This window comes from Dendrobates tinctorius, unplaced genomic scaffold (assembly GCF_039654945.1).
Source record: "Dendrobates tinctorius isolate UK_male_01 unplaced genomic scaffold, ASM3965494v1 ptg000138l, whole genome shotgun sequence".
Classification (NCBI taxonomy): Eukaryota; Metazoa; Chordata; class Amphibia; order Anura; family Dendrobatidae; genus Dendrobates; species Dendrobates tinctorius.
Window position 1 is genome coordinate 29704693 of NW_027361806.1, and position 16623 is coordinate 29721315.

The 16623-nt window shown below is 46.1% G+C and overlaps 1 protein-coding gene across 3 annotated transcripts in view; it reads left to right on the forward strand.

Annotated features, from left to right (window-relative positions):
* The window catches only part of ERI3 (ERI1 exoribonuclease family member 3), a 365407-nt gene that overhangs the window by 47008 nt on the left and 301776 nt on the right, over nt 1-16623 (forward strand). For all 3 annotated transcript variants that reach the window (XM_073544953.1, XM_073544954.1, XM_073544952.1), the window contains one exon: nt 15607-15893. In XM_073544953.1, coding sequence (XP_073401054.1) covers nt 15636-15893 — 258 coding nt within the window. In that variant the 5' untranslated portion in view covers nt 15607-15635. The remainder of the gene's footprint in view (nt 1-15606; nt 15894-16623) is intronic.

Consider the following 16623-nt stretch of genomic DNA (forward strand, 5'->3'; position numbering starts at 1 on the left):
TGAGATCAGGTGAGCAGAGAGCGGCCATCACACTGGAGACATTGGGGACCAGCCCTCGTCACACTGGTAACGCCCCCTTCATGTATAGTACGCTATGGGGGCGGAGTTACCTTTTGAGTAGCATCCTGCCCAGTTCCTAGATAGCTCATTTACATAAAGTGATAACAGATGATTTCTGAGCAGCATGGTGTCTGATATGAGACATCCAGGGATCACCGTCCTCAGCCATCTAGAACCTGTGTGCCCATAGTAATATTTTATAGGTCACATGTGAGGACAAACTCCCCATAAATTTTCACTTTACATTTTAGTCCTTTTAGGAGACTTCAACCTGTGATGAAAGTCATTAGTCGGTTTCTCTAGGGGAATGTGACTGTGATGTTTGAGTAGAAATAAAGACGCAAGAGTCGTCCAAAATGTTAGGAGAGATTGCAAAAAAGTAGTCAGCAGCAGTGACTGCTCCTAGAGATACAGCTGGAAGCAGGGGTCTTGTAGGGGCACCGAATGCACTACCTGTACGAGGCAGAGAGTGAGCTGTCACCGGCTGCTACCAGATTCCTGAGGAGGCAGGAAGCCAAAAACTCTCCAGAGACAGTGGAGCACCTCGTGGCTGCGGACACCCGAGGTATCACATTGTCACTTTTTTATGTAACTTTACAGTCTGTTTTGCCTTAACTATAAAAAGTTGAAGAAAAGTTGCCTCCAATATGTCCAAAATACTAAAAATATCCAATTTTTGGTAATTTGTTCTGTGAAGCAATGAAACAAATTCAGAACGTTTTGTGCCTATGAATTTGCTGTATGTATGGAGGAGGAATCAGGCATCTGCTGAAAAGAACACCCTTCCTGCAGTGAAGCATAGCGTGAGCTCTGTGATGTCTGCAGTGGAGCATGGCGGGGGGCTCTGCAATGCCTACAGTGGAGCACGGCGGGGGCTCTGCGATGCCTACAGTGGAGCACGGCGGGGGCTCTGCGATGCCTACAGTGGAGCACGGCGGGGGCTCTGTGATGCTCTTGGATTGCAAATGTGCAGCTTGTGGTAGAAAAAATGGAATTAGTGAAGGATCAGGAAATCCTAGGAGAAAATGTCACATTTCTGTGAGGATCTGGATATCTATCAGGTGTCATTGGACCTTCTACAGCCCACCAATGCTTAGTTTCAGAAGAAGTCTTGGATGATTCTACAGCGTCCATCACAGTCGCTGATTTGAACCCATAGAAAATCTTTGGTGGGATGTGAAGAAGGCAGCTGCACTAAACCCAAGAATATTATTGACCTGGAGGAAAAGACCCATGAGGACTGGGCTCAGATGTATCAAGAAAGATCTCAGAAGCCGGTGCCTGGCGATGCTTTGTGTCTGCGGCCGGACATAACCGCTAGAGATGCAGCAGATTATAACAGCCATAGATGCTCTATTAAGTACAGAAGAAGCTGGTCATGAAGGTGGTGGGAGGGTGTCCTGAAGTCGAGTTTACTGGGAGTCGGTAAAGGTGACGTTTTGTGATGAATTTGGAGAAACCTATTACTTGTGCTCAGATATTTCCTTTCTTCTGGTTTCCTTTATTACAAGCAGCAGAAAGTTTCTAATCTAATATATAAAGCTCAAAGTATGTGTGTATGTAAACTGTGTTCCAAATTATTATGCAAAAAGAGTTTCGGAGTGATAAGGTTAGAGTTTTTTTTGTCATTTACACTCATTGATGGTGAAGTGTGTCAGGGCTCTTTATATCACTGAAAGCAATTGCAGAGACCTGTGCACATTAGTTTGGCAGGTGTGTCCAAATAAAGGCAAGACTACTGAAGAAGGCTGTTCCACATTATTAAGCAGCCGACATTTTTTGCCAAAATGGGAAAGAAAAAGGATGTGTCTGCTGCTGAGAAGCAACAAATTGTGGAGTATTTAGGTCAAGGCATGACTACAATCAACATTGCCAAGACACTTCATCGTGATCATCGCACAATCAAGAAGTATGTAGCTGATTCTGTTATGATTGAGTCACCGTAGGAGGCAAAAATAGAAATGCTAGCTAAGTCCAGAAAACCAGAGAAGTTGGCAGCTATCGGATTGCAGACCCCTGAACCTATCAACACAACTAGCAGTAGCCGTGGGGGGCTCCTACGATGCCCTAGGCCCCTCGATCACAGCCGGAGGACTACATAGCCTAAAGACAGGGAAATCTAAACTGCCCCAGAGCAGACCCCAAAGCAAAAGGCAGCCCCCCACATATAATGACGGTGAAGCAAGAAGAAAGAACAAAACACAGACAGAAAGACTGAGCAAAGATGGGGCCCACGCTAGCTTAGATAGGAAAGGACAGGAAGGCTGCTGTCTGCAATCCGTGAAAAACCCTATGAAAATAAGAGCCAACCAACTGACAGTAAAAAAGGCCCTGAAGACGCTAGGCTTCAAAAAAGCTATGTCAGTACTCAGGAATATTCTGAAGACAGAGCAACAGGCAAAAGGAGATTCAGCTCACCCCAGCAGGGAATGGCAGAATCCAGAAAAGCAAGGAAAACAAAACACTAATGCAAAAAGGCAAAGCAGAAATCTTAGCTTTAGATGAGCAGGAATCAGGTTTCCTAGAAGTCCACAGAGAAATCACCCGCAGGCCAGAAGGGCGTCGGCAGCCTTATATCCAGTCATCAACTCCACTCAGCCAGTCATCATCATCAGCCCCAGGTGTCTGACAATCAGGCTCACTACCTTTCTTCACCAGAAGAGGGAGTTCCCCGGGCCTCAGTAGTGAAGGGGAAAATGAACTCACAACATGATTCCCAGCACACACGTGTGCTTGCCGATAAGGAAAAACTGAGGACTCTTTCCAACAGGCAATTGCGTCAGGTTAAAAGAGCAGCTGCAGAAATGCCTTGTCATAGCAGCAGACAAGTTTTTGAAGCTGCTGGTGCCTCCAACGTCCCCCGAACAACAAGACGCAGGGTCCTTAAGAGGTATGCAGCTGTGCGTAAGCCATCCTGTCCACCACCTCTATCCACTGCACACAAGCAGAAACTGCTCCAGTGGCCAAACGACACATGAAGACTGATGAGTGCCGTGCAACGCTCGATGGTCCAGATGGATGGAGTGGAGGATGGCTGGCTGATGGACACCCCATGAAAATACGGCTAAGGCGCCAACGAGGAGGTGGAGTAATGTTTTGGGCTGGAATCATGGGGAGAGAGATTGTCGGCCCCTTTGGGATCCCTGATGGGGTAAAGATGAGCTCCATAATCTATGTGGAGTTTCTAAAACAGCACTTCCCGCCATGGTTCAAGAGGAAGAATCGTGCTTTCCGCAGCAAGATCATTGTCATGCCTGATAATGCACCGTCTCATGCTGCAAATAACACATCCGCATCTCTGGCTGCTATGGGCATAAAAGAGGAGAAACTTATGGTGTGGCCACCATCTTCCCCTGACCTCAACCCCATTGAGAACCTCTGGAGCATCATCATAAGGAGCGTCTATGATGGCGGGAGGCAGCTCACATCTAAGCAACAGCTCTGGGAGGGGATTCTGTCCACAGGCAAAACAATGGAAGCACAAACCGTCCAAAAACTGACAAATCCAATGGACGAGAGAGTTCAGAAGCTTCTTTCCAACAAGGGGCCCTATGTGCAGATGTAACGTCACTGAGAAGAAAGATTTGACTTGAAAACTGTTTGATGTCATTCTGTAATAAGCTGATAATGCTGATAACTCCACAATTCACCATTGTTTTGTTCAAAATAAAAATAAAAGGGTTGAAAACTCTGCTGAGCATAATAATGTGGAACATGCATTCTGAGTGTTTCTTATTTTTAAAAATATCCTGTTATCATAGGCAGATTGTTCAAAAACATTGCAATTATACTAGAATATTAGATGACTGGAAAATAACAATGACTGCAATTCATAGAGGGAATTTAGAGAAAATAGGAGGAAATATTTTTTGCATAATTTGGAACACAGTGTGTATGTCCGGGATAGGCATCCGCACCGTCGCAGCTACAGCCACAAAATTTTGCACAGTCACACATCTGGACCCCGAGAGTGTCCTAAGCTGTGTTGTGAGGCGAAATTTTAACCCCGCGCGTTCCAATTCACCAAACAATTTTGCCCCTATCTACATACTGGGGAAAAAGTGTGTGCGCGTCAAGCCCCGCCCCTCATTATGATGTCACTATGGTTGCCATGGCGACGCTGATGTCATAATGGTTGACTATGGGATGGAGGATGTGTAATGGGTATATGGGCACGGGACTATGGGATGGACGATATGTATGACCAGTATATGGGCACGGGACTATGGGATGGAGGATGTGTGATGGGTATATGGGCACTGGACTATGGGATGGAGGATATGTATATGGGGATGCGACTATGAGTTGAAGGATGTGTGATGGGTATATGGCCACTCGACTATGGGATGGCGAATATGTATGATGGGTATACGGGCACGAGCCTATGGGATGGAGGATGTGTGATGGGTATATGGGCACGGGCCTATGGGATGGAGGATATGTATGATGGGTATATGGGCACGGGACTATGGGATGGAGGATATGTATGATGGGTATATGGGCACGGGACTATGGGATGGAGGATATGTATAATGGGTATATGGGCACGGGACTATGGGATGGAGGATGTGTGATGGGTATATGGGCACTGGACTATGGGACGGAGGATATGTATGACGGGTATATGGGCACGGGACTATGGGACGGAGGATATGTATGTTGGGTATATGGGCACGGGACTATGGGATGGAGGATATGTATAATGGGTATATGGGCATGGGACTATGGGATGGAGGATATGTATGATGGGTATATGGGCACGGGACTATGGGATGGAGGATGTGTGATGGGTATATGGGCATGGGACTATGGGATGGAGGATGGGTATATGGGCACGGGACTATGGGATGGAGGATATGTATGTTGGGTATATGGGCACGGGACTATGGGATGGAGGATGTGTTTTGGGTATATGGGCACGGGACTATGGGATGGCGGATATGTATATGTGCACGGGCCTATGGGATGGAGGATGTGTGATGGGTATATGGGCACGGGACTATGGGATGGTGGATATGTATATGGGCACGGGCCTATGGGATGGAGGATGTGTGATGGGTATATGGGCACGGGACTATGGGATGGTGGCTATGTATATGGGCACGGGCCTATAGGATGGAGGATGTGTGATGGGTATATGTGCACTGGACTATGGGATGGAGGATAATTATAATTTGCTATAGCTATCCACAGGTGGTTACTATGCCCGGGCAGCGCCGGGCTCTTCAGCTAGTTTTTACTAATACTGGAACGTACAAGGAGGGTTAATAGTGAAGGTAGCTGAGTCTGACGCTACAGGACTCCACTCTTGTGTTTGTGTCGCTGTAGTGCGGCATCGGAGGGCCCTGCTCTTGGGCTTCGAGGTTCGTTTGTGTGCGTTGATCTCTGGAAATGGGTCCCCGTCCTAAGATTTAGTGGTTGGGGTGCAGGCTGGAGGGCTTTTCTCTGACCACTTGGACGTGGAGAGACGGTGTATATTTGGGGTGGTCCTCCTGCTAATCTGTGCAGTGCCACCCTCACTCCTGTGGCTGCATCTGGTACTGCAGCTTGCATCACTACTAGCATGTGGCGGCTAGTGCCGATGCTCCTTGTGTCTGGGGGTGACGTGATGTTTTTTTGTTTGCCCCTTGGCAGCTTCACTCCGGTCACGTTGCACCGTGTCGCTGTTCCAGACTCCGTGTTGGGTTTCATGTTGACTGCTCGCTCTCCGTGTATTTATAGTCACAGGTGGAAGTATCTGTGTGATGGCGATCATGTACTGCTGGACAGTGAGAGTTATGGTCCCTCGAGCACTGGATACTTAGTATGTAATGACCGGACTGCAGAAAGTGTCTGTAGAATGGTGTGATCTGTATCTCGTTAACTCTTAGGGCTCCATCCAGCATTTGCAGGTTTTTTCTGTCGCTTTTCTTTCTTGAATTGTCGTATTCATTACTGTTTTTGCTCCACATTCTTCAAAACGGCGCAAGCTGGTTTGTGAGTTTTGTGTAAAATCTAGGAAGTTTTTATTTTGTGCCACATGAGGGAGAAGAGTCGCACGATCTGTTACATTGTTGCATTCAACTCTGAACGTTTGCGCAGACGTATCTGGCGGTGTGAATAGTCGCCCTGTGGCGGGCGGCAGCACTTGTCTTCAGCTTTATACACAGCTGCAAATTCTGAATCTGCTGTGTAAAAACGACCTAAAAAAGAACAAATGGGAAAAACTAAACAAAACCTAGGCAAAATGCCACAATGCATGTGCCCCCCTGTCTCCGTGATGGCGGCGGGCTCTTGGTCAGCACAGCGGTTATCAAGTGTATTGGCTGATGGCGATGCGAGTAGTAGCTCTCAGTTGATGATGAGAGTAGTTGTGCCGCAGGTAGTAACTGATGACTTCTAGGTTTTGTGTGATTGTGTCATGTCTCGGAGGCCTCCACATTTATTCAGGAGGCTCATCCTCACTGCTGGCCGGTGCCCTGTGATTGCGCGGCTCTGCTGTAGGAGACCCGGACGGTACTGTTGGGCCAATCTTGGGTTCTGAATGTCCCCCAGAAGTCGGGGTGTCCTCAGTAAATGGGTGTGGTGTCCTCAGAGCTCACCTGTACATGGTCGTCTTTCATCTCTGGGTTTTATCCACCCTATAAACTCTGCAGATATTGTAGGGAGACGCTCCGCCGTACAGGACGCCCGTCATTGAGGGGTTTATCGCTCGGAGATGATGCGTTGGGAGATGGATGACTTTGCCTGCAGCCCCCCGCTCCGTGTCAGCTGCGATAAGGTGATTCCTTCATTGCATATGTTGGGGATCACTCCTCCTCGTTGTCCTCTTCATCACTGTCCTCGTCTTCTTCCCCTGCAGAGGATTTCTCATTTAATCTTTGTTAATTTTTGATCAGATTACCGCAGTTAAGACTGTGACATTTTAAGCATTTGGCCCTTGAGCCTTAATTGAGGGGTCTTCATCTCCTCCACAGACTCTGTCCGGACGTGTTAATGAGTAGATGATAATAGTGGCCCCGTGGGCGCGGAGGAGGGGCTCATCCTGTAGGGTTGCGGGACCCCTTGTATGCACAGATACTATAGACGTGCCCTCCTCATATATAGATCCGTTTTGGGCAGTGGTTGGGGCACTGGCGTTTTCGGGGCTCAGATCTGCACCGTCTCGTATGTGTCCAGCACTGAATGAGAACCTTATCCGTCAGTCAGAGGAAGAAAAAAGTTGTCGGATCACACAGCTGAAGAATCAAAAACAATTCTTCTTTACTTCACCCCATCATAAAGATGTGTAGCTATATCCACAAATAGATGAAAACAGCGTCACATTCTTACGCGCTTCTGGCTCTCAGCCTTAGTCACCAGACCCTGCTGCTTATTATTATGAGCTTTACAGGTGTATACACCTTTCCTGTGCTGACAGTTTGCTACAATGTATCAGTGCAGCAACAATGAGTTGGTCTGGAGTCCATTTCTCTCACAAAGGAGTAACAAACCCTCTGCTGTGAGACGTCCTGGTCTGCGTCTTCTCTGTGCCACCTGCATCTTCTGTGGGAAGTTTGCACTTTACTTGCGTGCGGTTTCGTGCTTTGTTGCAATCACGCATCCTATAAGGCTATGTGCACATGTTGCATATTTTCTTGCAGAAATTTCTGCAAGTTTTCTGCATCTCTTGTCAGAAAAACGCAGTGGAAAATATGCACTTTTTGTGTATTTTTTATATATTTTATGCGTATCACGTAAAACAGAGAATCACAGACGTTCTTCCCTCTGTTACACCGGACGTCCTTAGCCGTGTGTGCAAGAGCTTCACTATCGTTTGGATGTGTGTAGCGCAACAAATGGAGCCCACATAGAACTGCACTGAATAGGTAAGAAACTGGGAGAAGTTTTCTTTTAGGCTATGTGCACACACTGCGGATTCACCTGCGGGTTTTTTCCGCGCAGATCCGCAGGTAAAGTGACCTGCAGATTTGCCTGCGGTTTTCCCCTGCGGTTTGACAGCTGGCCAATGGAACAGGTGCCAAACCGCTGCGGAATCCGCAGAAAGAATTGACATGCTGCGGTTTGTAAACCACAGTGTGGGCACAGCGGTTTTGAAAACCCATAGGATAACATGGTACTGTACCATGTCTGCAGAACTGCTGCGGATCCGCAGGGCCAAAAACGCTGCGGAACCGCAGCAGAATCCGCAGCGTGTGCGCATAGCCTAATTTGGAGAAGCTTTCACACTTTTATCGTTTTTTGTTGCTTTCCAGGGACTGGTCAGAAGTGCACCGTGACTTTACGGACACACTGTATTATTAAAAGAAAAAGATTGTGATGTCATTTCCTTGTTCAACCTCTTCAGTGGAGAATGAAAGAGACCATAATGTCATTACACACAATGTTCAATTCTATAGTGTGCACACTCACAAAACAAATATAAGTGTGTGTATACCAATGGGAGGGGTGCAAGATCAGACTGGAGGCAGCTAGCGTCCAGCAACTAAATAGAGAAAAAAACACAAGGCTGGTGGCCCAGAAGTGGCTTATGTACGGTAGAGCAGGGACCCTTCAGGGGGAGTCACCTTTCCGTGGTTGATGGGCTTACATGAATTGACCAATTTGTGCGCTAAGAACCTTCATTTTCATCTTACTGTAAGTTTTACATTTTTTTTTTTGAAAAATTTTTTTTTGAGGATTATTATCCAAATTGAATGGTTTTAATGTGTTTCTATGTTTTCACATGGCCTAGATTCATGCACATGTGCTGTTGTATTCTTCTTGTCTATATTGTGCAGTTTTTGCAGCTTGCACGTGTTCACACTAGGAGGTGCTGGTCGTTTTTTTTTTGTCTGTCTATATACAGAGCTATACAGCTCTGGCAAAAATTAAGAGACCGCTGAACAATGTTCAGTTTGTCTTATTTTTCTCTTTATATTTTTGAGTAGAATGTAAATTGCTCTTTTATTCTATAAACTTCTGACAACTTGTCTCCGAATTTCCAAGCAATAAATTTTGTATTTATTTTCAGAAAATGAGAAATGGTCAAAATAACAAAAAAATGCAGAATGCTTGCAGACCTCAAATAATGCTAAGGCTGGATTCATACTGCGTTATGGCAGTCCGTTAGTGGGACTGCGTTACACCGCAGCTTAACGCGGTGTAACGCAGTCCGTTAACTCTGCCGTTAACCCCATTATCGGGCGCATCGCCAACGCATGCCATAATCGTCATGCGTTAGCGATGTGCCGTCGTCTGGTGACGGAGCCTCGGACACGGGCTGCAGCGTCTGAGGCTACGTCACCGCTAGCGCAGATGAATCATGTGCACTATCGGTATAGCATAACGCGATCAACTGTTTTTCCAGGATAACCTTGTATGCGGTTTGGTTCATACGTCCTTCACAAATATTAACCTGCCCAATTCCAGCCTTGCTGAAGCATCCCCAGATCATCACCGATCCTCCACCAAATTTCACACTGGGTGCAAGACACTGTGGCTTGTACGCCTCTCCAGGTCTCCGTCTAACCATTAGACGACCAGGTGTTGGGCAAAGCTTAAAATTAGACTCATCAGAGAAGATTACCTTACTCCAGTCCTCTAGTCCAATCCTTAAGGTCTTTGACAAACCAGCCTGGCTCTCCTTTGCTTCTCCTTTGCTTACATGACTTGAGCCCTGCCTCTAGGAGCCTGTTGCGAACTGTTCTTGCCGTGCACTTCACTCCAGCTGCCATTTGCCATTCCTTTTGTAGATCACTTGATGTCATCCTGCGGTTGCTGAGTGACATTCTAATAAGTTGACTGTCATCCCGGTCAGTGGAGAGTTGTTTTCGCCCTCTGCTGGCCTGTAGCTTTGTTGTCCCCAATGTCTGTTGCTTGACCTTGTTGTAATGGACTGCCGTCTTAGAAATGTTAAGGATGGAGGCAACATGACGCTCACTGTATCCCTCTGCTAATAAAGCCAGAATTGAGCCCTTCTTTTCCTCACTCAAAACTTTTCTTTTCAACTCCTTTGGCATGGTTAAAAGTTATTTTTTCATTCCTATTACTTTTGGGATATTACTAGCACTTGTTTTGCCATCCAGCTTGTCCTATTGCAGGAGGATTTTGAACACCACAGCAGGGTTTTTATACTTTTCTTCACTAAACAAGATTTGGTTCAGGTGATCACCTAATCAGAAGCACAGTAAAGGGAATTTGTCACCCTTTTTTTCCCCTATTAGCTGCCGGCATAGACAACGGGGGCTTATCTACATCATTCTGTAATGCTGTAGATAAGCCTCCGATGTAACCTGAAAGAGAAGAAAAACACGTTATATTATACTCACCGGGGTGGGCAGTCCGGTCCGATGCGTGTTGCGGTCCGGTCTGGCGCCTCCCTTCTTCATGCGATGACATCTTCTCCCATCCTGAAATGGCTCCGGCGCAGGCGCATTGCTCTGCCCTGTTGAGTGTAGAGCAGAATTCCGCCTACGCCGGAGCTATTACAGGACGGGAGAAGAGGACGTCATCGCATGAAGAAGGGAGGCGCCAGACTGGACCGCAACACCCATCGGACCGGACTGCCCACCCCGGTGAGTATAATATAACGTGTTTTTCTTCTCTTTCAGGTTACATCGGGGGCTTATCTACAGCATTACAGAATGCTGTAGATAAGCCCCCGATGTCTATGCCGACAGCTGCAAGGCCAAAAAAAGGGTGACAGATTCCCTTTAACTAGAATGAGTTGTACTCTGGTTGGAATTCAACTGACACTGGAATGGAATGGCTGTCAGACATGGAGAGAAGCAGATTTTTGTAAAACTGTGCAGTGGGCTCTTAATTTTTGCCAGAGCTGTGTATATATATTATGTAATTCCAAGCCCAAGGTTTAGTAATGAACAGGTGTCGGTCAGATACCCTCATTAATAAAACGATACATATTAAGTTAAAGAAAGACACACTCACGCACACTCACCAGCCTATGTAGGAGCATTAACATAATTAATCTACATATGCTGTAACAAAACAGCAACTGTCAGAAATCTGCGTGAAATTCAATATCTGTTTATAGTTCAAAATTTTTTTTATAAGAAATTGCGTGGTCTCCTGCATAATTTTCATAACCAGCAGAGGGAAAGCCACCGGCTGAGGGCTGATGTTATATTTCTGGGAAGGAGTCAATAGCCATAAAATTTCTCAGGCTATTAATATCAGCTCACAGATGTTTGCTTAGCCTTTACTGGCTAGTTTACAGGGGAACCCCAGACTAAAATTGACATGGGGCCCCCCTATAAAATCAAACAAGCAAAGGCTAAGCAGACAGCTGCAGGCTGATATAAATAGCCTGGGAAGGGACCATGGATATTTGCACCCCCCAGGCTATATACATCAGCTCTCAGCCATCCCAGAAATGGCGCATTTTATAGTTGCACCAGTTCTAGCACTTAGCCTCGCTCTTCCCATTTGCCCTGCAGTGGTGGCAAGTGGCGTTCATATTTGGTAGGTTGATGTCACTTTTGTATTGTCAGCTGACATCAAGCTCACGGATTAGTAATGGAGAGAGGCGTCTATAAGACATCTATCCTTTACTGATTCTATAGTTACCTAGTAAAAAAAGACACAGCCAGAACAAAGTCCTTTATTTGAAATAATCACAGACTCCTTTATTGAATCTTAATTTACCATACTTACTGAACACCTAATCCCCGACGCCCTCATCTCCTGCAGACTATCAAAAAATAATAAACCAACATATAATACTCCCTGTCCGAGGTAGTCCATTTACTGAGTGTCCCATGACGATTTCACTTGCTCTATCTGGCCTCCGGCGATACACTGACAGGAGGTAATCGCTCCCGCAGTGTATCACTGTGCTGCTGTGAGTTCAGTGGAGTTCATCAGCTCCGGTGCTCTCACTCATGGCACTACCGCTGTGTGAGAACCGGAGCTGATCAGCTGATGAACTCCGGTGAACTCTCACGGCAGCGCAGTGATACAATACGGGAGTGATTACCTCCTGTTAGTTTATTCGCCGGATGCCGGGTAGAGCAGTCACATCCCCTGATGTGACTGTTCTACACGTGAGATTGCCGTCGGACATTCTATTTTAAATGGACTACAGCGGACAGGGAGTATATGTTGGTTTATTATTTTTGATTGCTTGCAGGAGTCAAGGGCATCAGAGATTAAGTGTTCTGTGAGTATGTACTTTGTATGTGAATATATATGTAATTATGTAAATGTTTTGATTTTTTTTTTTTTTTTTTTTTTACAATGGAACACAGGCGCCAGATGATGAGATTATTCTCTCATCATCGGCTCATGCTGTCTTTGTTATATGTGACAGCAGACATAGCCAGATGCGAATAGTAGTCCCATCAGGCGACGCTTAAGTACAAACACTATGGGCTGTTCGTTGCATGGGTACACGCAGCAGATCTGCAGCAAATCTTTTCACACCTGCGTTTTTGCTGCAGAATTGACTGACTCAGTTGAAGTCAATGGGTGAAAAACACTGCAGAATGGCAAAAAGAATTGACACGCTGCAGAAAATAAAACCCTGCAAATACGGACGGAAATTTACTGATCATGTGCACAACACTCCAGGATTGTCATTGAATTACCTTGCTTTAGTATTCATTTGCGTTTTTGGAGCATTAACCCCTTAACGACCGCCGATACGCCTTTCAACGGCGGTAATTAAGGGTACTAAAACCACAGCGCCGTTAATTCACGGCGCTGTGCTTTAAGTGAATAGCGCCCCCCAGTGTCGGATTTTCTCCGGGGTCTCGGCTGCCAGGGGTAGCCGAGACCCCAGAGAACATGAATCGGTCGTTTTTTACCGACCCCCGCTTTTGCGATCGCCGTTATTAACCCTATAACGGCGACCGCAAAAAAAAAAATAAAAAGCCGCGATTTTACATTTAATTTCTCTCTCCTCTGATGTGATCGCACATCAGAGGAGAGAGAAATAGGGTCCCCGATCCCCCCCGGTACCTCTCCGTGGCCCTCCGTCCCCTCCCGGTGGTCCCACGTCCCGCCGGCGTCCTCCGATGGGCGCCGCCATCTTGAATCTGCCGGCTCCGGCTGGCAGATTCCATTCATTATTTTGACCACTATGATAAACGATCATAGTGATCAAAATAAAAAAAATAGTACATAACCCCCCCGTTTATCACTCCCTTATATAGGCCAATATAATGAAATAAAGAAAATATTTTTTTTTTCAGTTTTCCATTAGGGTTAGGGCTAGGGTTAGGGCTAGGGTTAGGGGTAGGGTTAGGGTTGGGCTAGGGGTAGGGTTAGGGTTGGGCTAGGGTTAGGGTTGGGCTAGGGTTAGGGTTGGGCTAGGGTTAGGGCTAGGGTTAGGGCTAGGGTTAGGGCTAGGGTTAGGGCTAGGGTTAGGGTTGGGCTAGGGTTAGGGTTGGGCTAGGGTTAGGGTTGGGCTAGGGTTAGGGTTGGGCTAGGGTTAGGGTTGGGCTAGGGTTAGGGTTGGGCTAGGGTTAGGGTTGGGCTAGGGTTAGGCTAGGGTTAGGCTAGGGTTAGGGTTAGGGTTGTGCTAGGGCTGGGGCTGGGCTAGGGTTAGGGCTCGGGTCACGACTAGGGTTAGAATTAGGGTTAGAGCGAACTAGAATTAGGGTTAGGGTTGGGATTAGGGTTAGGGGTGTGTTGGGGTTAGGGTTGGAGCAAGAATTGAGGGGTTTCCACTATTTGCCAACTTTGGGGGTCTAAAAATTGGGGTCTAAAAAAATCACTTTTGTGGAAATAAAAAAAGACTTTTTATTTTCACGGCACTGCGTTTATAAACTTTTGTGAAGCGCTTGGGGGTTCAAAGTGCTCACCACATATCTAGATAAGTTCCTTAGGGGGTCTAATTTCCAAAATGGGGTCACTTGTGGGGGGTTTCCACAAGTGACCCCATCAGGGGAGTTTAGGCCCATCAGGGGCTCTGCAAGCGCAACATGATGCCCGCAGACCATTCCATCAAAGTCTGCATTCCAAAATGGCACTCCTTCCCTTCCGAGCTCTCCCATACTCCCAAACAGTGGTTCCCCCCCACATATGGGGTATCTGCGTACTCGGGACAAATCGCATAACAACTTTGCGGGTGTGATTTCTCCTGTTACCCTTGTAAAAAATAAAAATTTGGGGGCGAAAAGATCATTTTTGTGGAAAAAAATAGATTTCTTATTTTCACGGCTCTACGTTATAAACTTCTGTGAAGCCCTTGGGGGTTCAAAGTGCTCACCACACATCTAGATAAGTTCCTTAATGGGTCTAGTTTCCAAAATGGGGTCACTTGTTGGAGGTTTCCACTGTTTAGGCACATTAAGGGCTCTCCGAACGCAACATGGCATCCGATCTCAATTCCAGCCAATTCTGCGTTGAAAAAGTCAAACGGCGCTCCATCCCTTGCGAGCTCTGCCGTGTGCTGAAATAGTGGTCCCCCCACATATAGGGTATCGGCCTATTCAGGAGAAATTGTACAACAAATTTTGTGGTTGATTTTCTCTTTTAACACTTGTGAAAATAAAAAAAATTGGTTCTGAAGTAAATTTTTTGCAAAAAAAAGTTAAATGTAAATTTTTTCCTTCCACATTGCTTTAGTTCCTGTGAAGCACTTAAAGGGTTAATAAACTTCTTGAATGTGGTTTTGAGCACCTTGAGGGGTCTAGTGTTTAGAATGGTGCCACTTTTGGGTATTTTCTGTTATGTACACCCCTCAAAATGACTTTAAATATGATGTGGTCCCTAAAAAAAAAAATGGCTTTGTAAATTTTGTTGTAATAATGAGAAATCGCTGGTCAACTTTGAACCCTTATAACTTCCTAACAAAAAAAAATTTTGCTTCCACATTGTGCTGATGTAAAGTAGACATGTGGGAAATGTTATTTATTAAGAAATTTGTCTGACACATCTCTCTGATTTGAGGGCATACAAATTTAAAGTTTTAAAATTGCAAAATTTTCAAAATTTTCGCCATATTTCCGTTTTTTTCATAAATAAACACAAGACTTGTTGAAGAAATGTTACCACTAACATGATGTACAATATGTCACGAAAAAACAGTCTTAGAATCAGCGGGATCCATTAAAGCGTTCAAGAGTTATAACCTCATAAAGGGACAGTGGTCAGAATTGTAAAAATTGGCCTGGTCATTAAGCTGCATACTGGCTCTGTTGCTAAGGGGTTAATGTGTGTAAAATAAACGCCGCAAAAGCGCACCAAAAAAGCTGTGTGTGCACAAAGCCTAAGAGAAGTTCACTGGTGTCATAGAATATAGCAAATTACAGGAAGACGGAAATGGTGCAAATCGCATGAAAACTCTGATGTGAGTGGACACGGCGGTGACGCGGCCTGGCTGCTCAAAACTAGGGCGCACGTCCTAGAGAACTTTTGCGCATAAGATCACTTTTAGCTCCATCTCTTTTAGGCAGATTTGAAATTGTTGACATTTGTGTAATTATTTTTTAATTAGATTTGTTGCAAGAAATGAGCCTGGGAGTTGTAGTCCTACCAGTGGCCGCAGGCACCTGCTCACAGGAAACTGTGGGGTATGTTTGTCTGATTTCTGACACTTTTTCTTGTCCGTTCTGTCCGCAGGTTTCCATGTAAATGCAGCAGAGGTTTCAATGCAGTTATCGTCCCTCGTCCGGCCGCAAAGACTCCCCTCACTGCTGCTCTCCAGGTCTCTGGGAACCGCATCCTGTGACCCGTTCTCTGTCCTCCGCGCTGACACCGGAGCCGACCCAATGCTCAACAGGAAGCTGGGCTGCCAGGGCTTTGGGGCGTCCGTGGCCGCGATGACCTCCTTCCCCCCACAGAGATACCATTACTTCCTAGTGCTGGATTTTGAGGCTACATGTGACAAACCCCAGATCCATCCTCAGGTAGAGCGATCTCATGACCACGCAAATATAAAGCATTCTGTAATGTGCATATTTGTTTCTGTCCGTCGCCATTTTCAAGATCTCCGCTTGCTGTAAGTGAATGTGGACAATAATTGTCTGATTCCTGAGGCTGAAAACCTGACCGAATACGTCTCACAGCTGAGTTTGCTACAGTGGCATCTGTCAGTTCTCTATGAGCTAAACTCGCCAGCAGCACAAATCTCTGTCCTCATGGTTTGTTACATTGTGTCAGTGCAGAAAATCCGCTGTCATGTAATTACAGGAGCAGCACAAATCTCTGTCCTGTCCTCGGAGTTCGTTGCAGTGTGTCAGTACATGTAGAATGTGTCAGACTGAAATGCAGACATCTTACAAAGGATTATCGAGGCTTGTAAGAAACATACTCTGTGAGTGGGTCAGCAAGCAGAGGTTTTGAAAATAATTAGCAAACGGATGCAAAGGCTATTATGAAGCTGCTTTTTCATTACACCGTAATTGAGCTTGGTATAATTAACACTGATATCAATCCTGGAGAATGAGTCGAGGCTGCGGCCGGAGCGCTCCTGCCAGAGGAAACTAGAACTGCTCATCCTGATCCTCTTGGTGCATGAGCACAATCCTGGAGGCTCAGGAATAGAAAGGAGAAGTGTGACCGTATGAGGCAGTGGTCCCCAACTTTTCTGACCTAGAGAGCCACATTCAGCTCTGAGAGAGGGTCGCGAGCCACATC